Here is a 25,046-nt window from a genome sequence, read left to right on the forward strand (position 1 = left end):
AATTTAAAACATTATTCTTATGAGCCCCAGTTATCAACTATCATGATCATTATTAGCAATAAATAACAATAGCAATGATATCTTAACATTTATTGAGTGATTTCTATATGCCAGGTACTATTCTAAGTGCTTAAATCCATTATCTCATTTAGTGCTCCAGAAACCCTACAAAGTAGTTACTATTATTATCCCCATTTGACGCATGAGTAAACTGAAGCATGGAAAGGTTATATGATGTGCTCAAGGTCTCAAAGCTAAGAAATGACAAAGCCAGGATTCAAATCAGGAAGACTAATTTCAGGGCCTCCATGACTGACTATTTAATATTTTTTTATTATTATAATTACTAATATCTGTAATGATAAGCAGCACTAATTGAACACAATGGTATGTTAGGCACTTAGGCTTTTTCCTTACGTTAATTTAATCCTCACAACAGCCTTATGAAGCCAGTGTTACTATATTCATTTTAAAAACACATAAACAGAATCAAAGAAGTTAAATTTCTGGCCCAAGATTATGCAGCAAATGAGTGGCACAGCCAGGATCCAACCCAGAGTGATTCCAAATCCTTGTTCTTTCTACTATACTACAGTGCCCACAGTTTTCCCCTAAAGAACGAACTTTTTTCTATGGTCCATAAACCATGACCTCAAGGAGACTTTTTCTGCTGATTCTGGGAAAGTCTTTCATATTTGAAATTTCCTCCGTTCTTTCGTTCATCCGACAAATATTTAGATTGCCTAATACATGCTGATGCATTGTCACACATGGGGAGGACAATGTAACTCTCAGTGTGCTATCAGCTTTCTTTGTTTAGTGTCTTCTCACCTGTGAAGAAACTTCTCGTACGTCTGGCGGAAGGCAAAGCCTGCACGACGCACCCTCACATTTTCCAGGAGTCCAAGATACTCTACTTGATGCCGGCAGCGTTCATCATCGAAGATCTGTGGGGATTTCTTGTCATTGGGTTTGATGCAACGTACGTAGTATGGTTCCTAAAGAAATAAATCAGCACATGATAAGTTTCACCGGAGAAAAATCCCAGATTAAGGACACTAACATGTAATTAGTGTTAATTGTGTCAAATTAAGCTCTGTGCCTCTAATTTCTGAGGCATATATTTGTGAATAAAGTAGTTACTCTCCCTTTCCCTTCAACTTAAGGTTGGAAGTTCTCATGCACTCAGGTAAAATTTTGTTTTAGTGTATTTCAGGATTCATCAGGAATCGCAGAAAGGGGATAATACCAGGGAGTAAATTATAGGGATAGGTAAACATTGAGTTTTTGTGTATTTATGGAAACATGGTTAAAAAGTAACAGGAGGAGTAATTTAATAAAGATGCAGGAGCTGTGGTAAAGATGAACTGTGACAAAGAATGCAAAATATTAAGCACAGTCCTGGTACGCAATTGGTGTGCTCCATAAGTGTCAGCCATTATTATTATTACTATTGCATTAGTTAGTGCTTTTGAAAAAGAGATTAAAATTTACGAGTTGAGGAAAAGGCAACTACTGGGGACGTCAGTGACATGGTGGAGTGAGCTCACCCGGGACTCTCTCCCCTCCAAACTACACCCAAAAGGACCAACTGCTTTCCAACCAAAAAAAGGATCATAATAACAGAAATTGTCAGAGACCCATAGCAGCCAAACGATGGAGGGCAGAGACGCTGGAGCCGCCCTTGGAAGAGCTGGAACAGGGTAAGAGAGAACTTCACTCCCTCCCCTAGAGACTGGGATCACTGTGCCGGTGAGGGAAGGAGCCGGGGAGGGGCCGCGCGTCCACAGGATCGTCCAGGACTCCCACCACCAGTGCAGTGGAAACCCGCTAACAGGGGAAAGCTTTCCCGTGGGGCGACCCCATCAAACCAGGGCCCTGGGAAACCAGAGAGTGAGAGCGGATTGGAATCCAGGTCGGAGGATGAGAGGAAGTGCCCCTCCTCCCCCAACCCGTGCTGCACACCACCAGCTGAAGGCGCAGGGCTCAGAATGCGTGGCTCTCGACCCCCATCTAGTGGCGACAGGCTGTAACTGCAACCGAATAATAGCATCATGCGCAAAAACTGCTCCTCTACCATCCAGCAATTTATAAAAACTCCAGTCCACAAGGAAAACAATAAAAACACAGAAGTATGTCCTGAGGACTTCGAAATAGGCAAACTAACTGAAAATGAATTCAAAATAGCTATCATCCAAATACTCAATGAGATAAAGGGAAATACAGAGAAAGAAGTCAACGAGTTCTGGAGTTACTTCACAAAAGAGATTGAAACTATAAAGAACAATCAATCAGAAATACTAGAGATGAAAAATACAATGCATCAGATAAAACAGAATACAGATTCCCTGAATGCCCGTGTAGACATCACAGAGGAGCAAATTAGCATAATTGAAGATAGACAGGCTGAATGGCTCCAGACCGAGGAAAAAGAGAACTAAGAATTAAAAAAAACTGAAGAAAATCTCCGAAAAATAGCTGACTCAATGAGAAAATGCAACTTAAGAATAATCGGAATTCCTGAGGGTGTGGAAAAGGAAAATGGATCAGAAAGTGTGCTCAACGAAATAATAGAAGAGAACTTCCCAAATCTAGGGATTGAGAGAGAAATGTGTGTGGAGGAAGCTTTCAGATCTCCTAGATTTGTCAATGTAAAAAGACCTACTGCAAGGCATATAGTAGTAAAACTGGCGACAATGAAGGACAAAGAAAGAATACTCAGGGCAGTAAGACAGAAGAAAATAACCTATAAAGGAACCCCTATCAGACTTTCAGTGATTTCTCTACAGAAACTTTACGAGCTAGCAGAGACTGGAGTGACATATTCAAAACTTTAAAGGACAAAAATCTTCAACCAAGAATAGTCTATCCAGCAAAAATATCCTTCAGATATGAGGGAGAAATTAAATCTTTTCCAGACAAACAGAACCCAAGGGACTTTGTAGCCACAAGACCTCCACTACAAGAAATCCTCAAGAAGGCTCTCATGCCTGAAAAAAGATAAAAAGGGAGAAAGGGGTCACAAAACACAGAGTAGGGAGACAAACAGATAGAATCAGAATAGGATAGCAAATATTCAACTATAGCATTAGGATAAAGGGAAGTAAATCACCAAAGCAAAGACAATCTTATCACTCTAACCACAAACTCACAACACAAGTTGGAATAAAAGATGAAAACAATAATTTAGGAGGGGAGGAGGAAAGGGACTGAAACAGTCTAGGCTAAGTAAGTAAGAGACCACCAGAAAATGGACTATGTTATACACGAGATTCTGAATGCAAACTTCAGGGTAGCCACTAAACTAAAAAACAGAAGAGAGACACAAAACATAAATAAGGAAAAAATCTAAGAAACCCAGCATAAGAAATTGCAGAAGTCAATGGGTAGGCTAAAACACACAGGGCGAGAAACAAAGGAAACACAGGAAAACCGGAAAATGAGCAAAAGAATGACAGCATTAAGCCCTCATGCATCAGTACTCACCCTCAATGTAAACAGATTGAACTCTCCAATAAAAAGACAGAGTGGCAAAATGGATTAAAGAACAAGATCCAACAATTTGTTGCCTCCAGGAAACATACCTCAGCTCCAAGGACAAACACAGGTTCAGAGTGAAGGGGTGGAAGACAATACTCCAAGCTAATAGCAAACAAAAGAAAGCAGGTGTCGCAATACTTACATCAGACAAAACAGACTTCAAGATAAGGCAGGTAAAGAGAGACATAGAGGGCCAATATATAATGATCAAAGGGACACTTCATCAAGAAGAAATAACGCTTATAAATATCTATGCACCCAACACAGGAGCACCAAAGTTCATAAAGCAACTATTAACAAACCTAAAAGAAGATATCAAAAATAACACAATAATAGTAGGGGATCTCAACACTTCACTTACATCAATGGACAGATCATCCAGACAGAAAATCAGCAAAGAAACAGTGGAGCTAAACGAAAAGCTAAAACAGTTGGACTTAGCAGACATACATAGAACAATCCATCCAAAAACAGCAGAATACATGTTCTTCTCAAGCACGCATGGAACATTCTCAAGGGTAGACCATATGTTGGGAAACAAGGCAAGCCTCTACAAATTTAAAAAAATTGAAATAACAACAAGCATCTTCTCCAATCATAACTATAAAGCTATATATAGCTTTATATATATAGCTATATATAGCTATAAAGCTAGAAATTAATTACAAGAAAAAAGCTGAGAAAGGCACAAGGATGTGGAGACTAAACAATATGTTATTGAACAAGCAATGGATCATTGAAGAAATTAAAGAAATAAAAAAATACCTGGAGACAAACGAAAATGATAACATGCCATATCAACTCATATGGGATACAGCAAAAGCTGTATTAAGAGGAAAATTCATCGCAATACAGGCACATCTTAACAAACAAGAAAAATCCCAAATAAGCAATCTTAAACTACACCTAACTGAATTAGAGAAAGAAGAACAAACAAAGCTCAAAGTCAGCAGAAGGAGAGAAATAATAAAAATCAGAGCAGAAATAAATGCTAATGAAACAAAAAAGGCAGTAGAAAGGATCAATGAAACAAAGAGCTGGTTCTTTGAGAAGATAAATGAAATTGACAAACCCCTAGCCAGTCTTACAAAGGAAAAAAAGAGAGAAAGCTCAAGTAAACAAAATCAGAAATGAAAGAGGAGAAATAACAACAGACTCCACAGAAATACAATGGATTATAAGAGAATACTATGAAAAACTATATGCCAGCAAAATGGATAACCTAGAGGAAATGGATAAATTCTTGGACTCCTACAATCTCCCAAAGCTTAGTCAAGAAGAAGCAGACAATTTGAACAGACCAATCACAAGGAAAGAGATTGAAACAGTCCTCAAAAGCATCCTAAGGAATAAAACCCCAGGACCAGATGGCTTTCCTGGGGAATTCTACCACACTTTCAGAGAGGATTTAATACCTATCCTTTTCAAGCTATTCCAAAAAATTAGGGAGGATGGAACACTTCCTAACACATTCCACGAGGCCAACATCTCGCTGATACCAAAGCCTGACAAGGACAGCACAAAAAAGGAGAACTACAGGCCAATATCACTGATGAACGTAGATGCAAAAATTCTCAACAAAATTTTGGCAACCCAAATTTAGCAAAACATCAAAAGGATCATACATCATGATCAAGTGGGGTTCATACCAGGGACACAAGGATGGTTCAACATCTGCAAATCAATCAATGTGATACACCACATCAACAAAATGAGGAATAAAAACCACATGATCCTCTCACTAGATGCAGAGAAAGCATTTGACAAGATCCAACAGCCATTTATGATAAAAACTCTGAAGAAAATGGGGATAGAAGGGAACTACCTCAACATAATAAAGGCCATATATGACAAACCCACAGCCAACATCATATTCAATGGACAAAAACTGAACCCCATCCCCCTCAAAACAGGAACAAGACAAGGATGCCCTCTATCACCACTCTTATTTAACGTAGTACTGGAGGTCCTGGCCAGAGCAATCAGGCAAGAAAAAGGAATAAAAGGAATCCAAATAGGGAGGGAAGAAGTGAAACTCTCACTGTTTGCAGATGACATGATCCTATATATAGAAAATCCCAAAGAATCCATTGGACAACTTTTAGAAATAATCAACAACTTCAGCAAAGTTGCAGGGTATAAAATCAATTTACATAAATCAGTAGCATTTCTATACTCTAATAACGAACTAACAGAAAAAGAACTCAAGAACACAATACCATTCACAATTGCAACAAAAAGAATAAAATACCTCAGGGTGAATTTAACTAAGGAAGTAAAAGACTTATACAATGAGAATTACAAGGCTTTTCTGACAGAAATGGATGACGACATAAAAAGGTGGAAAGACATTCCATGTACATGGATTGGAAGAATAAACATAGTTAAAATGTCCATTCTACCTAAAGCAATCTACAGATTCAACGCCATCCAAACAGAATCCCAATGACATTCTTTACAAAAACAGAACAAAGAATCCTAAAATTCATATGGGGCAACAAAAGACCCTGAATTGCTAAAGCAATCCTGAGAAAAAAGAACACAGATGGAGGCATCACAATCCCTGACTTCAAAACATACTACAAAGCTACAGTAATCAAAACAGCACGGTACTGGTACAAAAAGAGGTGCACAGATCAACAGAACAGAATCAAAAGCCCAGAAATAGAACCACACATCTATGGACAGCTAATCTTTGACAAAGGAGCTGAGGGCGTACAATGGAGAAAAGAGAGTCTTTTCAACAAACGGTGCTGGGAAAACTGGAAAGCCACATGTAAAAGAATGAAAATTGACCATTGTTTTTCACCATTCACAAAAATAAACTCAAAATGGATCAAAGACCTAAAGCTGAGACCTGAAACCATTAAGGCTTCTAAAGAAAATGTAGGCAGTACACTCTTTGACATCAGTATTAAAAGGATCTATTCGGACACCATGTCTTCTCAGACAAGGGAAACAATAGAAAGAATAAACAAACAGGACTTCATCAGACTAAAGAGCTTCTTCAAGGCAAAGGAAAACAGGACTGAAATAAGAAAACAACCCACTAACTGGGAAAAAATATTTGCAAGTCATACATCCAATAAAGGCTTAATATCCATAATATATAAAGAACTCACACAACTCAACAACAAAAATTCAAACAACCCGATCAAAAAATGGGCAGGAGACATGAACAGACATTTCTCCAAAGAAGATATACAGATGGCCAATAGGCACATGAAAAGATGTTCATCATCACTGATCATCAGGGAAATGCAAATCAAAACTACACTAAGATATCACCTTACACCCATTAGAATGACAAAAATAACTATAACAAATAATAACAAGTGTTGGAGAGGTTGTGGAGAAAAAGGAACCCTCACACACTGCTGGTGGGAATGCAAACTTGTGCAGCCACTATGGAAAACAGTATGGAGATTCCTCAAAAAATTAAAAATAGAACTACCATACGATCCAGCTATCCCACTACTGGGTATCTAACCAAAGAGCTTGAAGTCAGCAATTCCAAAAATCCCATGCACCCCAATGTTCATTGCAGCATTATTTACAATAGCCAAGACGTGGAAGCCACCTAAGTGCCCATCAACTGATGACTGGATAAAAAAGATGTGGTGTATATATATACAATGGAATACTACTCAGCCATAAAAAAGAACAAAATCATCCCATTTCCAACAACATGGATGGACGTTGAGGGAATTATGCTAAGTGAAATAAGCCAGATAGAGAAGGACAATCACTGTATGACTACAGTCATATGAGGAATTTAAACATGTGGACAAAGATAACAGATTAGTGGCTTCAGGGGAAAGGTGGGGTGGGGGGTAGGCACAAAGGGTGAAGGGGTGCACCTACAACACGAATGACAGACAATATTGTAGAACAGAAATTTCACAAGATTGTAACCTATCATTAACTCAATAAAAACTAAATTAAAAAAGGGGCTGGCCCCGTGGCCGAGCGGTTAAGTTCGCGCGCTCCGCTGCAGGCGGCCCAGTGTTTCGTTGGTTCGAATCCTGGGCGCGGACATGGCACTGCTCATCAAACCACGCTGAGGCAGCGTCCCACATGCCACAACTAGAAGGACCCACAACCAAGAATATACAACTATGTACCGGGGGGCTTTGGGGAGAAAAAGGAAAAAATTAAAATCTTAAAAAAAAAAAAAAAAAAAACCAAAATTAAAAAAAAAAAAAGCAACTACCGGAACTACTAAGATAGCAGTAATACCCTGGTAAAATCATTAGGCAGTTGTATCAGAAGTTGGTCTGGTTTCTGTGAGTCAGTTTTAGGACACAATAACACCCGTGGGTGACCTTGAGAGCAGCCCAGACTGTGCCGATATTGCTGTCTCTCTGTCTGGCATTCAGAGTTACCTCACCCACTAGGCTGTGGTCCTTTAGAGTAGGGTTTTCCTTATTTCTTTTAAAATAGTTGAGATATAAGTCAGAGGGAGAAAGTGAAATACTGCATGATCTCACTCAGAAGTAGAAGATAGTAACAACGACAAACAAACACACAGCAATGGAGACTGGATTGGTGGTGACCACAGGGGAAGGGGTTGGGGAAGGGGTGACTAGGCTGACACGTGAGGTGACAGACTATAGCTTTTGGGTGGTGAACATGATATAATCTACACAGAATTCGAAATATATTACGATGTACATCTGGAAGCTATATAATGTTATAATCCAATGTTACTGCAATAAAAAAATAAAAAAATAAATTTTAAGTTGAGAAGTTATAAAACCACCTGTAGGCGTCAGCGACTCTAAGAAAAAGCCTAGCAAGAAATCCTTCCCTCTGTGCCAATTAAGTTCTGTACCACGCATTACACCATAACTCCTTTTCAACATAAAACTGGGCTTGGCATAGATCCTGGCACACTGAAGAAAACAAATGATCACTGGATGAACCAACGAGGTCAACTGTATCCTCCTTACCAGTGTGAAGACTTCCCTTCCCTTTGCTGGATCTATCATCTTTCAGACACACAGATGTACTTTAATTAAGAGAGAGAGTCCTCTGTAGTTAAATTAGGCAGTTTGGAGCTCCAGCGAGGGCAGGAGGGGAAAAGGAGTAGTAAATAATTTAAGAACTAGGAGAGATTAGAAGAATGTGCATTTATTTGCATTTTGAATAGAATAAGAGTTTTCAACATCTGAACAGGAAGCTCTAAGTATATATTTATCATGCTGGCTTCCACGATGAAAAGTAATGCCATTTTCTTCCTTCATCTAAGCCCTGCTGGATTAGTTTCCTATTGTTGCTATAGCAGATTACCACAAACTTAGTGGCTTAAAACAATACAAATTTATTCTCATACAGTCCTGGAGGTGAGCAGTTTGAAATAGGTCTCACTGGGCTAAAAATCAAGGTGTCAGCAGGGCTGTCACTTTCTGGAGGCTCTGAGGGAGAACCTGTTTTTGCATCTTTTCCAGGTTCTAGAAGCTGCCCACATTCTTGGCTTGTGGCCTTCTTCCATCTTTGAAAAGCCAGACACAGCCTGTTGAGTCTTTTTCATGACGCCATCTCTCCGGTTCTGACTCTTCTGCCTCCCTCCTTCTGTTTGAAGGACTCTTGTATTTCCACTGGGCCTACCTGGATAACGCAGGATCATCTCTTTATTTTTAAGTCAGCTGATTAGCATCCTTAACTCCAGCTGCAACCTTAATTCCACCTTGCCATGTAACATAACATGTTCACAGGCCCTGGGCATTAGGATGTGGATATCCTTGGGTGTCTGTGGTTAAAAACAAACAAACCTCTCTCTCTCTCTGGTCTTTGTCCCAGGTTCCTGGCAAAGAATTTCAAAAACCTTTGGAATTCCCTCAGTGATAGGAGTAGCTTTGTTATGCTAATAAGGTGTCGTGCCCAGTCCCTAGACAGCTTCAGGACAGAGGCTGGTCATCAGGAAAACCCTCCACATGATTAGACGGCTGGAACTTCCAGCTGCCTGACCTCTGGAGAGGGGAGGGGAGCTGGAGATTGAGTTCAATGATGTAATCAATCATGCTTATGTAATGAAACCCCAATTAAAAAAAAAATCTCAGACACTGAGGCTCTGAGGAGCTTCCTGGTTGGCAAACACATTGATGTCCTGGGAGGCTGACGCACTCTGATTCCACAGGGACAGAAGCTCCTGCTCTTGGGACCATCCAGACCTTCCAGACCTTGTCACTCTGTGTAACTCTTCACATGGCTGTTCTGCATGTTTAGCATCAGAATTGAATTGAATTATAGGACACCCAGTGGTTATCAGAGAACTGGTGTTGGAAGGCAGAGGCCATTATTCTGCCTTGCACAACTGCCTCTTTTCATCTCACCTGTGGGACTGAAAAACAAGACCATAATGTTTTGCAGCACTGCCCACCAAGAGGTGGAGTTTCCACTCCACTCTGAATCTGGGCTGGCCTTAGTGACGGCTTTAATCCACAGAATGTGGCAGAAGTGTCAGTGGGTTACTGGTGGACACTCAGCCTTGTGAGCCTTTGCCCTTTTGGAATCTGTCTCCTATCACGTGAAGAAGCCCTGGACCAAAGACTATAGGAAGAAAGAGGCCAAATTATCTGGCCATCCAGCCATACCATGTGAGGAACCACTGTAGTCTATCCAGCCCCAGCTGACTACAGCCACTTGGTGAGCCCAGGGGAGCCCAGCAGAAGAACTGACCAGTCAACCCACCAAATCATGAGAAACAATAAATTGTTGTTGCTTTAAAAACTACATTTTAGGGTGACTTGTTATGTATTAATAGATACTTCTTCTCTATTCTGGAACACCAATCCTTGGCTTAGATATTAAGCAGAGGACCAATATTATTATAAAACACAAGCAGAGATGGTGTCAAGTAAGCAGTGTAGGCAGATTCTGAACTCACCTCCTCCCATGGACACAATGAATTTACAACTATTCTTAGAACAATTACTGCTGAGAGAAAATTGAAAACTGGATAAAAAGAACCCCATAAAAAGGGACAGTGCTGACTGAGGTGAAAGAGGCAGAAATTCCTTTCTGGAGAGAAAAAAAGCCCACCTTCTAGCCGTGATACTTCATGGCTGGCCGGGAGCAACCTTAAGGTATGCAGCCTTCCCTGGAGGAGCGGGGGATATGAGCAGGGGAGCATTACCACAATAAGCAGTTCTTGGTCTCAGCACAACCAAAACAAGTGTCATAATACCCGGCTTTGCTGGCTATTAACTACAATGGGGAATACCCCCAGAAAAGCTATCAGACATAAGGGACAAAACAAGGTCTGCTCTTAAAAGGTCCATGCACAAAATCACCTGTTTCAGAAAGTAACCTAAAATCACCAGAAAGAAAGGTGCACAGTCCTTTGGTGGAAAGAGACTCACTTGATAGGCTCTGGGTGCATCTTAGTGAGAGGTGAGACCTCTCCAGGGACTGGAGACATTGGTGGCAGCCATTACTGTGACTTAGTACAGGTGTGTTGACACAGACACTGGCAGACACCATTGGAATTCTTCCCCTGGCCTATTATCCCAGGCTCTTCGCCATCCACTAGAGCACCAATTTAATCCCGCTCAGCCAGGACAAGGAGCCTGCCCTAGGGACTGGCCTCACACAACAGCAAGCCCTTGGGCAACTTGCGGGCTCGTAGAGGTGGGGTGCCTGGAACCTCTGCAACTAGGGGAGTGGGTCCGCCTCTGTGGGGCAAGACGTGCACAAGGAGCGGGCCTGTGTTGGCAGAGTGTGTGGGGCCTCTGCAGTGGGGTGACTGGGTTTGCTTCAGTGGGTTGGGGCGTATACACGGGGCAGAACTATGTTGACAGGGTGTGTGGCCCTGCAGGCAGTGGGACCTGTCAGCTGCAACAGACTTGTGCTTCTCAAATAGCCACATCGGGGATCAGCCCCACCTTCCAAAGCCTGAAACAACTGGGTGCTCCCATGCCTGGGGCTGGCCCCACTCAGCTGCAATCCTGAGAGAGCCGACAAGAACCTTGTAGGCTGGAGGCCTACAGCAATTGTAAGCCCCTGAGCCTAGCAGCCAGCCACACTGGGGACCTACTCACTTAACAGAAAAACTGAAACAGGTATGTGCTATTAGACCTTGCAGCCAACTGTGCAGGGGCTCCCCGTGCCCGATAAAGTGACTGAAAGGACCACAGCAGCCAAAGACAGCTGAGCATTACAACCAGCAAGCCAGGAAGACAGAAAAAAATGCAAAGATATTCCGTGGTCTTGGATTGGAAGAATTAACATATGTTAAAATGTCCATACTTCCTAAAGCAATCTACAGATTCAATGCAATTCCTATCAAAGTTCCAACAACATTTTTCACAGAAATTGAACAAAGAATCCTAAAATTTATATGGAACAAAAGACCTCAAATAGCCAAAGGAATCCTGAGAAAAAAGAACAAAGCTGGAAGTATCACCCTCCCTAACTTCAACATATGCTACAAAGCTATAATACTCAAAAGAGCATGGTACTGCCACAAAAACAGACACACAGATCAATGGAACAGAATTGAGAGCCCACAAATAAACCCACACATCTATGGACAGCTAATATTTGACAAGAGAGCCAAGAACATACAATGGAGAAAGGAAAGTCTCTTCAATGGTGCTGGGAACACTGGACAGCCACATGCAAAACATGAAAGTTGACCATTATCTTACACCATGCACAAAAACTAACTCAAAATGGATTAAAGACTTGAATGTAAGACCTGAAACCATGAAACTTCTAGAAGAAAACATAGGTGGTATGCTATTTGATATCAGTCTTAGCAGCATATTTTCAAGTCCCATGTCTGACCAGGCAAGCAAAACAATAGAAAAAATAAACAAATGAGACTACATCAAACTAAAAAGCCTCTGCACAGCAAAGGAAACCATCAAGAAAACGAAAAGACAACCTAACAACTTGGAGAAAATATTTGTAAACCATGTATCTGATAAGGGGTTAATTTCAAAAATATATAAGAACTCATACACTGCTACAACAACAAAACTAACAACCCAATTAAAAAATGGGCAAAAGATCTGAACAGACATTTCTTCAAAGAAGGTACACAGATGGCCAACAGGCACATGAAAAGATATTCAACATCACTAATTATCAGGGAAATGCAAATCAAAACTACAATGAGGTATCACCTCACTCCCGTCAGAATGACTATAATTAACAAGAGAAAAAATAACAAATGTAGGAGAGGATGTGGAGAAAAGGGAACCCTCATACACACTGCTGGTGGGAGTGCAAACTGGTGCAGCCAGTATGGAAAACAGAATGGAGATTCCTCAAAAAATTAAGAATAGAACTACCATATGATCCAGCTATCCACTGCTGGGAATTTATCCAAAGAACATGAAAACACGAATGAGTAAAGATATATGTACCCCTATGTTCACTGCAGCATTATTCACAGTAGCCAAGACTCGGAAGCAACCTAGTGCCCATCAAGGGACGAATGGATAAAGAAGATGTGGTATATGTATATGTATATATATATACATACACAATGGAATACTACTCAGCCATAAAAATGGATGAAATCTGGCCATTTGTGACAACATGGATGGACCATGAGGGTATATGCTAAGAGAAATAAGTAAGAGGGAGAAAGTCAAATACCATATGCTCTCACTCATAAACAGAAGATAAAAACAACAACAAACAAACACATGGAGACAGACATTCGATTGGTGGTTACCAGAGGGGACGGGGGGAGGGAGGAGGATGAAAGCAGTAATTAGGCCATGTGTGTGGTGATGGATTGTAATTAGTCTTTGGGTGGTGAACATGATGTAATCTATACAGAAATTGAAATATTATGTTATAAACCAATGTTACCACAATAAAAAAAATTAAAGCACAAGCAGAATCTTACTTTAAAAAAGTGACGGGTGAACAAATGTTTACTAAATCTGTAATGGTTTTCAAATGGAGCATTTATATGGGGAAGTTGTAGCTCACTTTTAAAAAGGGCTTACAATAAATTTAAAACAAATTTAATGGGATGGGGAAGTGAGGGAGGGGGTACTATTTACTTGAGGATTTTCAGTGAGTTTCCTGGGATACAAGGTTTTTACTGCTTGGTGAACAAACTAAGAAAACTGGCACTGAGCACAGTAAATATTGAAATGCTACTAGATCTACCTGTACGCTTTGGTACTGGGGTAACAGAATATGCATTACACAACTTAGCTCTTAGTTGTCTCTGTTCTTAACTAACAACAATAAAGTCTCCGGACCTAATAACCTAATTCATGAAATGAGGATATTAGGGGTTCAACTTCAGTAATGACACACTAGGTAATTTAAACCAACACTCATGCTGGGGATACCTAGGCTAGGCAAGTAAAATTTGCAAAACATCTGCTTAAAGACATTGCAGAACTAACAAGATAGTGGAGAATATTGGGGCCAGAATCCAGGGGAGGAGGGAAGCCATGGAGAATAGCCCAGGTTTGAGACCTCCTTTTTCCTGGGGGAATTTGCCAACTCCAGATTAAGTGGATGGATCTGAGTAGCCTCATAGGGCTAGTGGGACCGAGATTAGAGACTAGGGCCTGAAAAGGAAGAGGTCATGGGTAAACTCCTCTAACTTTGGGTTGGGGTCCCAAAAGGCTGCCATTAGCAATAAGGGTGAATCAGAAGTAGGCAGACCCTCACAGGGACCATAGTTAAACTTTGAATCACTTCAGTCCTTGAAACTGGAATAGCTGATTTGGAATACTAGCGCTGTTAGATGCCTACAGCAGCAAAGGTAAATCTTCCCTGGAGAAAGATTACATAAATGTGGGCCTCCAATTATTGCTATAAACAATTTTGCAAACATAAGGTTTGGAACAAAATAAAAATTAACCAGACATATAAGGAATCAAGATAACATGAATTAGAAACAGCAAAGTAACATACAAAATACACAGACCTGCAGGGGTCCAGATATGAGAGTTATCAGATAGAGATACTGAAATAACCAGGCTTAACATGTTCAAGATAACAAAAGACAATATTGAGATTTTTTTTTTAGAGAACCAGAAGCTATAAAAAAGGTCCAAACCAAAGGAAAAACTGATACTGAAAAATACAATAATGGAAATTAAGAATTCAGTGGATCAGTAGAAGCGTAGATTAGAAATAGTTGAAGAAAAAAATAATGAACTAGAAGGTAGGTGAGAAGAAACTTCCCAAATGAGCATGGAGAGATAAAAAGATGGAAAACAAAGAAGAGAGGTTGAGAGGCATAGAAGATACATGAGATGGTCTAAGTAACTGGAGTCCTGAGGGAGAGGAGACAGAAGGGACTGAAGCAATATTTCAGAACTAATAGCCAAGAACTGTGCAAAAACGATGAAAAACAATCAAGCTGTTACAAACTGAAGAATTCCGACAAACTCCAAGCAGGATAAAAAAAAAATCTACACCCAGGTACATTCTGAAAACAAACTTCTGAAAACCAAAGAAAAGCAGCCAGAGGAAAAAACACTCATTACGTGTAAGGAGCAACAAACAGACGACAGCTGACTTCTCCAAAGAAACAACGGAATCCAGAAGACCGCCAACTTAGAATTTCACACCCAGCAAAAATATTCTTCAAGAATGAAAACAGTAGAAAATACTTTCAGCTAGACGAAAACAGAGAATTGGTCAACATCAGACCTCAAATATAACAGGATAAAGTTCAAGCAGAAGAAAAATGGTTCTAGATAAAGGTCAGTGATACAGAAACGACAAATGAGTAAATCTAAACAGATACTGAATATGTAGTAGTAACAATAATGATGATGATGCTGTTATCTCATTGGTCTAAATATATATATATATATATGTATACAATTAAAATATATGACCAGGGGCTGGCCCCGTGGCCGAGTGGTTAAATTTGCGCGCTCTGCTGCAGGCGGCCCAGTGTTTCGTTGGTTCGAATCCTGGGCGTGGACACGGCACTGCTCATCAAGCCACGCTGAGGCGGCATCCCACATGCCACAACTAGAAGGACCCACAACGAAGAATATATAACTATGTACCAGGGAGATTTGGGGAGAAAAGGAAAAAATAAAATCTGAAAAAAAAAAAAAATATGACCAAAATAGCATATAAGTTGGGAGGAAGGCAAATGGAATTAAAATGTTTCTTGGATCTTGCATTGTCCAGGAAGGAGGTAAAAATACCAAATAATATTAGATTTTTATATTCAAGAATGATAATGTAATAACTCCAGTAACCACTAAAACAATATTACGATGTAAATCTTTCAAGATAATAAAGGGAATAAATGGAATAATAAAAAATTATTATAACACCAAGTGTGGGGAAGGAGGAAGGAAAGAGTGCCTTCTTAGGTTCAACTAAACATTCTCACTCAAAAGACTCATAGGCCACACTTGGCACAAGTCTACTCAGAAGGACAAGAACATGGCTTGCCAGTTGGCAGTGTCAAGGCCCTTACAGCAGTCCACACAGTAGCCAGGTGACAGCTCAGGTGCAAGTAGATGAGATCCACATCAGGTGGGTATGGGAAGTGCCCTTGGTTTAAAAGCCTCTTGCTTCATAGGATCCAATATCTCTTAAAGCAACTCTGAAGACATAGCTTCCAGGGTCCATGGAAGCGACATGCCTAACAGATAAGTCACCACATTCAAGGAATCCCAAAGTATGTCATCCCCACCAGACATTTATCATTCTCCCAGTAAAGGTGCAATTTACCAAGAGGGGTAATTTTTATCATAAGTAATGTTGCCTTGTAGTACAGTTGATATACATCCTACTAGGGTAATTGGGGAACAGAGCTAGAAATTTAACTGAAGTTTAGTTGTCAAGCAGAAGGAATAAAATTTGGTTTACCTTTTGCCCACATAATCTAAAAGAAAGTTAAAAAGGAAAGAAAAAGAAATACAGAGGAGTCAAATAGAAAGCATTAGCAAGATGGTTGATTTAAACATGACATATAGTAACTACATTAAGAATAAATGGACTAAAAGATTTATTCAACAGACAAACATTGTCAGAATGGATTAAAAAAACAAATTAACTATATGCTATTTACGAGACAAACTTGAAACATAAGGACACAGAAAAGTTGAAAGTAAAAGGGTGGAAAAAGATATACCATGCAGACCCTGGGCAAAAGAAAAGCTGGTGTAACTATTTTATTCATGCAAAGCTGACTTTAAGGCAAAAAGCAATACAGAAGTAAGGAGAAACATTTCATAATGATAAACGATTCAAACACTAGGAAGAAATAATAGTTCTAACTTGAATAAGCCTAATAAATTCTCAAAATATTTAAGGCAAAAACTGAAGGTACAACAAGGAGAAGCAGACAAATTCAGAATCAAAGTAGATTTTTATCACGTTTCAGCACTGACAAAACAAAGAAATTAGTAAGAATACAGAAAAACCGGACAACAATATGATTAGCAAACTTGACCTAATGGACGTGTATAGCATATTAAATGTAAATTATACATATATAAACAAAACTTAACAAATTTCTAAGAATTGAAATCAGAAAGAGTATATCCTCTGACCAAATGAGATTAAACTGGAAACCAAAAGCCAAAAGATAATTAGAAAGTCTTGTATGTTTGGAAATTAAGAAATACACTTCTAAATGACCCTTGGGTTGAAAAGAAAATTACAGTGTGAATTAGAAAATGTTTTGAACTCAATAATTTATAAAATCATGTGGGCAAAGCAATCTTAGTATGAGGTATCATTTGAGTAGTATAAGTACTTTACTAAACAGAAACCAGTTAATGGAATTTCACCAGCATTGACTGATTATGCACAGGAAGTGGTAACACTAGATTAGACATTAAGGACCAACTAAGGGGTGGGGGAATGCCCTTTCCTCCCGGTTAGTAATATAAAATTCTTCAGATAAGGATTCTAGTGGAAATACTTTCTCTATATTTAATCAGCATTCTGTCTCAATTTATAAATGCCACCTCCTCTCTCACTTATAAATATCCAGACTGACTCAGCCTAAGAAATCCTAAATTTGACAAATTCTAAATGTCTTATAAAGGTTAAGTCACAAAAGTTAATAGTGATCTTATTCTATTGCACTTTTAACCTTTTTCTCCCTATATTTTATGCAAGAAACATCATTTGTGAAAGTATACCAATCGTATATACGTATGTATTAGCCAGAAGGCATGGTATTTAGATATTCATCTATTTAAACTGCTCTGAACACTATCAAATAGAGTCGAAGGCAAGTCAGGTTCATCTAACAATTTACTGACCATTTGTTCAGAGTGCTTTATTAGGTATGAAGAGGTATATAAAATTAGAAGAACTCATTCCCTATATCCAAAAGACTTATAATCTAGGTGGGGAGACAACAACATTTAAAACACTGTGTAGACTCTGAAAAAGTGAGCAATCAGGGACCTGCACTTCTGGTGATGGAAGACTAGGCACTTCACATCAACCTTCCTGATGAAGTCATTAAGAAAAAGCACTAGACAAAACACAGGGAAAAAATCTTAAATGTATCAAAGAGCTAATAAGATAGCCAAGATGAGGTTAAGACTAACATCCAGGGTGACGCACTCCGCCTTCAGGGCTGCTTTCGTCTTAGAAACTACTATTGATCCAGATAGGTAGCTACCAGGCTGAGCACAGCTTATGACAGCCTTGGGGAGCTAGGGAGATGAAAGCTGGAACCGAGGCCATGGATGAGGGACACTGGTCTGGAATCCTGCATAGCTAGATCTGGGAGTTAAAGGTGAATGGAAAACAATTTGGCCCTTTCAGGGATGGTGGCCCATTGCTGAGGTACTATGGGTCCTGAAACTGGATTAAGGTGATCCCAGATTGTCAGAATCGGTCTGATATACTTTTTTAAACTTAAACTTTCAATTTTTCTATTACGTTTAGGTGTCATTAACAAATGGCATATATCTGTATTCTTTTTCTTTCACCTGATTTGGCAATTTTTATCCATTTACATTCAATGTAATTACTAACATACTTGGATTTATTTCTACAGCTTAAGTTGTCCTGGCTTTCCTATGTTCTTTTGTCTCCTCTTTCCTATGTTTTTTTAGGATTATTATTTTGTCTCATTCTGGCTCCCCTCACCTCTACTAGTCTGGAAGTTAGAACTTCATTTCTATTCTCTTAATGACTACACTAGAAAATTTAACATGCATTTGTACTCACCAGAGTTAAAAGCTAAGCAATATTTTTATCCTTTTCCTGAACAACCAAGGACCTTAAGCCCTAGAATTATAATCATTCACCCCTCCCAATTTATACACTATTGTTGTTGTGCTATTTAATTCTAATACGTATTTTTAATCTAATAAAATATTATTTTTATAGTCAGTTTATTTTCGTCCACATATTTACCAATTCCTTTGCTCTTCCTTCTGCATTTCAAGCTCTCACTTAGTATATACTCTTCCTCCTGCCTCACGGACATCCTTTAGAGTTTCCTTTAGTGTGGTTCTAACTCTCTGTTTTTATTTTTCAGAAAAATTCTTCATTCCATCTTTTTTCTCCAATATATTTTCTCAGTATAGAATTTTGATTTACACTTATTTTCTCTCAGACTGTTATTCCTTTAAAGCTAATCTGATTTTAAGGTATTTTCTTTGTCTTTGATGTTCTGGGGTTTTATTAGGTGCTTAGATGCAGATTTCTCTTGATTTTTCCAGCTTGGGATACACTGAAATTCTGGACTCTGTAGAGTGGTGTCTTTCATCATTCTTGAAATTCTCAGCAATATTTCTTCAAAGATTGCTCTGCTCATCTTTTCCTCTCCTTGTATAACTCTGATTAGATGCATGTTAGATCTTTCCATTTATCTTCCATGTCTCTTAATGTTTCTTTTCTATGTTTCATTTCTTGGTCTCTCTAAGTGGAATTCAGGATAATTTCTTCCATTCTTTCTTTCATTTCACTATTCTCTCTTCAGCTTTGTCCAAACTGATGTTAAACTTATCCATTAAGTTTTTTTCTTTTTTTTTGAGGAAGATTAGCCCTGAGATAACATCTGCTGCCAATCCTCCTCTTTTTGCTGAGGAAGATTGGCTCTGAGCTAACATCTGTGCCCATCTGCCTCTACTTTATATGTGGGACGCCTGCATGACTTGACAAGCGGTGCATAGGTCCACACACCTGGGATCTGCACCAGCGAACCCTGGGCTGCTGAAGTGGAAACATGTGCACCTAACCACTGCGCCATTGGGCCAGCCCCTCCACTGAGTTTTTAATTTTAAATTATTTAGTTTGTATTTCTATCAGTTGCCTAGTTACCTGCTCTTTTTCACATTTTTAGGCCTTTCATTTCTTGAAACATACTAAACATTCTTATATTCTGTTTCTGATAATTCCAGTATAAGACGTTTTCACGAGTCTGAATCTGTTGTTTAGTCTGTCTCTCACATACAGTATCTTGTTTCTTTATGTGTGTAGTGATTCTTTACCGTGAACTCCTTATTTTCCTTAGAACTTTGTGGAAATTCTTTAAAGTCTGGTATGAAGGCGGATTCTTCAAGGAAAAAAAACCATGCTTGCTACCTTCAGACGCCTGGGGACAATACCAGAGCCAGACCACTTTAAATTGTTGGCTTGAGCCTTTTCAGGCCACACAGGTAGTGTGGATTTGGACTGCAAACCTCATAAAAACCGGCTTATAACGACAAATTCTCAAGGAGTGGTCATCCATCCTCCTTGGCTCAGTGCCAAGAACTAAGACAGGCAGTTTTCCTTTCAGATAATGAGAAAGTATTTCTAGTTCACTCTAGAAGTATCCTTTGAGAAGGCAGCCCTTTGGAGACCCACCATTGTGTGCGTGTGTGTGATCTCTTATTAGACAGCCTACTTTAGGCAGGCCCTGGGCTTCACTTGCTTCAAGGACCCAGCCTTGAACAACCATACTCAACGTTACCCACTTCAGCAAACCCCACAGTGTGAAAGGCAGCTTCAGCGCTCTGGTTACTTTTCCCTTCGCTCAGTTAACTTCTGCCTTCACTCAGTCCCAGGCCTGCATATTCCTTGCCTTCTTGTTAGTTCACAGCTGCATTCAAGAAGCTCGTGTCTAGAATTTACCTAACACTGTAGTTGTTTTCAGTTGGTTTGAGTGGGCACTTTGTTCACCATGTTGCCAGAAAACGCATCACTCATATATATTTTTAAGATCTTTACATCTATGTTCCTAGGTGAAACTGACGGCTAATTTTATTTTCTCATACTAACCTTGTTCTAAGGTAATACTCATCTCATAACATCAGTGGAGTAGTGGCCTCTCTTCTCCCCAGCCTCCAAACGGTTTGCACGTGACGGGGATTATTGGCTCCTTGAAGGATTTGTAAAACTTATCTGTAAAACCATCTGGGCCTGATGTTCTTGACAGAGTTGGGGGAAAGCTGACTTCTGACTAGTGATTCAGAATCTTTAAGGTTACTGATTTATTCAGGTTTTGTATTTCCTCTTGAGTTAATTTTGATCACATATTTTTCTAGAAAACTATCTAATTTTTCAAATTCATTGGCCTACAGTTGTTTATAATATTTTGATGCTTTTTAAAATCTCTATAGTGTATGGACTTGTATCCCTTTTTTGACTCATAGCATTGGTTTTGTTTCTTTTCTCTTTCTTCTTCCTCTTCTCCCCAAAGCCCGCATAGTACATAGTTGTAAATTCTGGTTGTCAGTGCCTCTGGTTGTGCTATGTGGGACACTGCCTCAGCATGGCCTGATGAGCAGTTCTAGGTTTGTGCCCAGGATCTGAACCGGCAAAACCTCAGGCTGCTGAAACAGAGCGCACAAACCCAACCACCCGACCGTGGGGCTGGCCATAGCATTGTTTTGTCTTTTTCTTTTTCACCTGTTTTATTAAAGATTTGTCTATTTGATTAATTTTTTGGTTTCTTTTTCTTCTTTTTTTTTGCTGAGGAAGATTCACCCTGAGCTAACATCCATGTCAATCTTCTATTTTTTAGCATGTGGGCTGCCAGGACAGCATGGCCTCTAACAGAGCGGCAGAGGTCCCTCCCGGGAACTGAAGCTGGGCTGCCGAAGCAGAATGTGCTGAACTTAATCATTAGGCCACCTGGGCTGTCTCATCTTTCTATTACTTTTAATTTTTGCTATTTAAAAATTATTTCTCACTTCTTTCTTTAGATTTCTTTGGAGTTCCTCTTCTGGCTTCTTGAGTTGAACTTGTTTACTTTCAATCCTCCTTGTTCTTTTATGAACACATATCAAGTGGGCCACTTTGCAGTACTTTACAGATTTTGATAAATTCTTTGTCATTCAGTTCCAGATAATTTTTTAATTTCCATTGTGATTTCCTCTTCAACTTGTGAGTTATTTAGAAGAGCATTTTTTTGGAAGTTCTCAAGCACATTTTAAAAAAAAGCTTTTTTAATGCTGATTTTTATTTTACTTGCTGTGGGGATGGAGAATGTATCTGTATATACATTTGTTAAAATGGTTGAGACTTCCTTTGTGATCTAGCATGCGGTCAATTCTTGTACATGTTCCAGTATACTTGAAAGGAATATGTACTTTCTATTCCCTTGGTACAGAACTCTTTTGATCTATTAAAGTTTAAATTTGGTCTTCAAAGCTCCTGCATTCTTACTGAGGTTTTTGTCTGTTGATCTACCAGTTTCTGGAAGAACTGGTTTAAAATCTCCCACTAGGATTGTGGACTTGTCAATTTTTCCTTTAAAAATTTTCAGATTCTTTTTGTGCTTCGTAGAGTTTATATATAATCACAGCTATGTTGTTAGGGACCTGGTTCAAAACGGCTTTATCATCTTGCCTATTTTCATTTTATTATTAGTTTCTTCATCTGTATTAATACTTTTTTTCTTAAATTTTATGCTCTCTCACATTAATATTGCTTTTAACCAATTTTTTTGGGGGGGTGGGGGAAGTGGTTTATACATCTCTATCCATCTCTTTGTTTTTAATCTTTCTGCAAGGTGTCATTCAGGTACCTCCTATAAGCAGCTATACCTGGACTTTCCACCTATCTGGTCTGTTGAGCCTAGTTACATATATGGTGAGTACCAATTATTTAGATTTATTTCTATCATATTATTTTGTATTTTCTAAATATAACATTTTCCCTTAGTTTCTACCCCGCTCACCTTCCTGCCTTCTGCTGGACTGATAAGTTGTCCACATTCTTTTGCTTGGCCCTGCTCCCTGCCTCCTGCTCCCACCTCCACAAACACACAGATTGGGAAGCTGAAGCAGAGACTGCTAAACTAGGTGCCTACCTCATACGCAGGATCTTTTCCTACTTTGAAACAGAATACATATTTCCAGGTGGGTTCACTGCTGACCAGAATTAAAATGCACTTCCCAGCTCCCCTGGCAACTAGGTAGAGCAAACAAGATGTAGCTGAAGTGCTGTGAGAGACTTCCAGAAAGTCTCTTCAAAAGGGAAGAACCTCCAGCTGCCATCCTGGACCAGGAGGATGGAGGCCAAAGGCAGGATGGTAGAGGAGACAGACACAAGGAACCCGGCTCCCTAACCACCTCAGAGCTGCTTTACCACGCCTGGGACACCTTCTTCCGTACTTCCCTGACAGGAGAGAGAAATAAATGTCTGCCTTGCTTAAGCCACTAATTACGCTGAATGCAATTCCTGACACAGAATTTTTGGACGGTTCTAGAACTGTTATTTTTAAAAAACGCATATTTAACTACCAATTTTAGAAAATAAAAGTGATTCTTTTCTAGTTAATCAACAAGTTAATATATTTTATAAACAATATATTTATAAACATACTTTATAAATACACTAGTAAAATAGATTTTATAAATTCGTGTTCAACTCTATTTCTCGTGTCACATGCCTTCCAGGTTCACTCTACTTCTTGCTGGATGAGGCAGGTTGTCGCTGCCACACAGAGAGAAGCTGAGAGACAAGAGGAAGGGTTTTAAGGGAGGGTTTAGGTATTCTAGTCTTTGGTTCTGGGGTCCTCACCCCTGCCTTTCTGGAGGTTTGATTATACAGGCCAACAAATTGTGCTTATTTGTTGTCACTTGAGGCCAAAGAATCCTGATGAAAAGAAACAGAAAGCTAGTGAACAGACGTATTCTTGTGGCATTTGCCTAATTTATCCACAGTGAAGTAACCAGAAACAGTACAGATTTAAATTCTTAGAGAGGAAGTTGATTTGGGGAAAAAAAAAAAAAAAAAAGATAATAACGAAGAAGAAAATACATAGGAAAAGTACCAGAAGAGAAAGATAAAAATGAAGGAACTAAAAATAACACATCCCAGAATGCTGCTTAATTTATCAAACTTGTCAACAGCGGTAGTTAAGAGCAGAATTCTGTTCTTTAAGAAGAAAAAACAGACTGAAGTTATCAAACAGTATTAGACCTCAAAGGACCAATAAAAAACAGACATAACGGTCAACAATACACCTTTTTATTTCAACTACTTAAAACAGCCTAAGGACAATACTTAAATACTATACTTCCTCTTAAAACTCTGTCTGGTCATTTTGTATTCAGATATGCTATATTGCTATTTAATTCAAGTTTTTTGTGTTATTTTAAGCCAGGCCCTGTCTTCAGCACAAGGCTGAAGTTCATTTTGTCAGGCACATGCTATACTTTACAGCTATATACACATTTTAAAGATCTCACTAAGACTTTCCAACCTTGATGACAACAGTAGGACAAAAAGCCCAAATTTAAGAAAAGCATTTCATCTGGGACGCAAACGATGGTTTTACCAAGCCATGTTAAAAACAAATAAACAAAAAGTAAGAATAAAAATTCTATTATAACATTCACTTTAAATATATATTTATCAATTCGCTTTACTCTAATTACCTAAAAAAGCATATCATATATTCATTCTCTATAACACATATTGAGAGGAACTCTATGAACTAAAATGGATATTCAGAAAATAAAATAATTACCTTTGACGCAAGGTTGTCCACCAGAGCAATCATAGAATTCTTGAACAAGGTGGCGGCAGTCAGAGGGCGCTTGGTCACCTCTGTAATGCTCAGTTTGCCTTCGGGCCACATGTTCTTCAGCACAGGATTTGAACTGAGAAGCACAGAAAGAGCAATTCAAATGTTACATTCAAATAAGCTGACTAAGAATTGCTAAGCAATCCTGTTGAACTGTGCCCTGGGCGTCACAACGGGGCTGCAGACTGAAGGCCCAACTGGAAGAATGGTTCCATCCAGAACACTGTGCTGAAAGTGCAATGACAGATACGGCGCCAGACATTGAGATGTGTCCAAACTATACTACATCCAAAAAATTCTTTAAACTTCTTTAAAGTGACATCTATATTATTATAACCTAGGACCCTGAAATGGTTAACATGGTTCTTACAATATATACATAAAATAAAATGGTTCTGGGGGTAGTTATACAAATGAGGACAAACCACTAGTAGGAAAATGATCCTCAATGTCATGGCAGAAAACATGAAAGTAAAAGCATTTTCTAGTTGAAACAAATATTCATACAGAATAGGTAACACTACAAAAAGCCAGGTCTTTCTAAAAATACAGATAG

At 39.1% G+C, this 25,046-nt stretch overlaps 1 protein-coding gene across 1 annotated transcript in view; it reads right to left on the reverse strand.

Annotated features, from left to right (window-relative positions):
* Window positions 1-25,046, reverse strand: part of MYO1D (myosin ID) — a 237,943-nt gene that overhangs the window by 177,424 nt on the left and 35,473 nt on the right. Inside the window, exons 14-15 of the mRNA XM_046675411.1 lie at window positions 24,434-24,566; window positions 832-998 (exon numbers count right to left, since the gene is read on the reverse strand). Of these exons, the coding sequence (XP_046531367.1) occupies window positions 832-998; window positions 24,434-24,566 (300 nt within the window). The remainder of the gene's footprint in view (window positions 1-831; window positions 999-24,433; window positions 24,567-25,046) is intronic.

The sequence above is a fragment of the Equus quagga genome, chromosome 11, assembly GCF_021613505.1.
Source record: "Equus quagga isolate Etosha38 chromosome 11, UCLA_HA_Equagga_1.0, whole genome shotgun sequence".
Classification (NCBI taxonomy): Eukaryota; Metazoa; Chordata; class Mammalia; order Perissodactyla; family Equidae; genus Equus; species Equus quagga.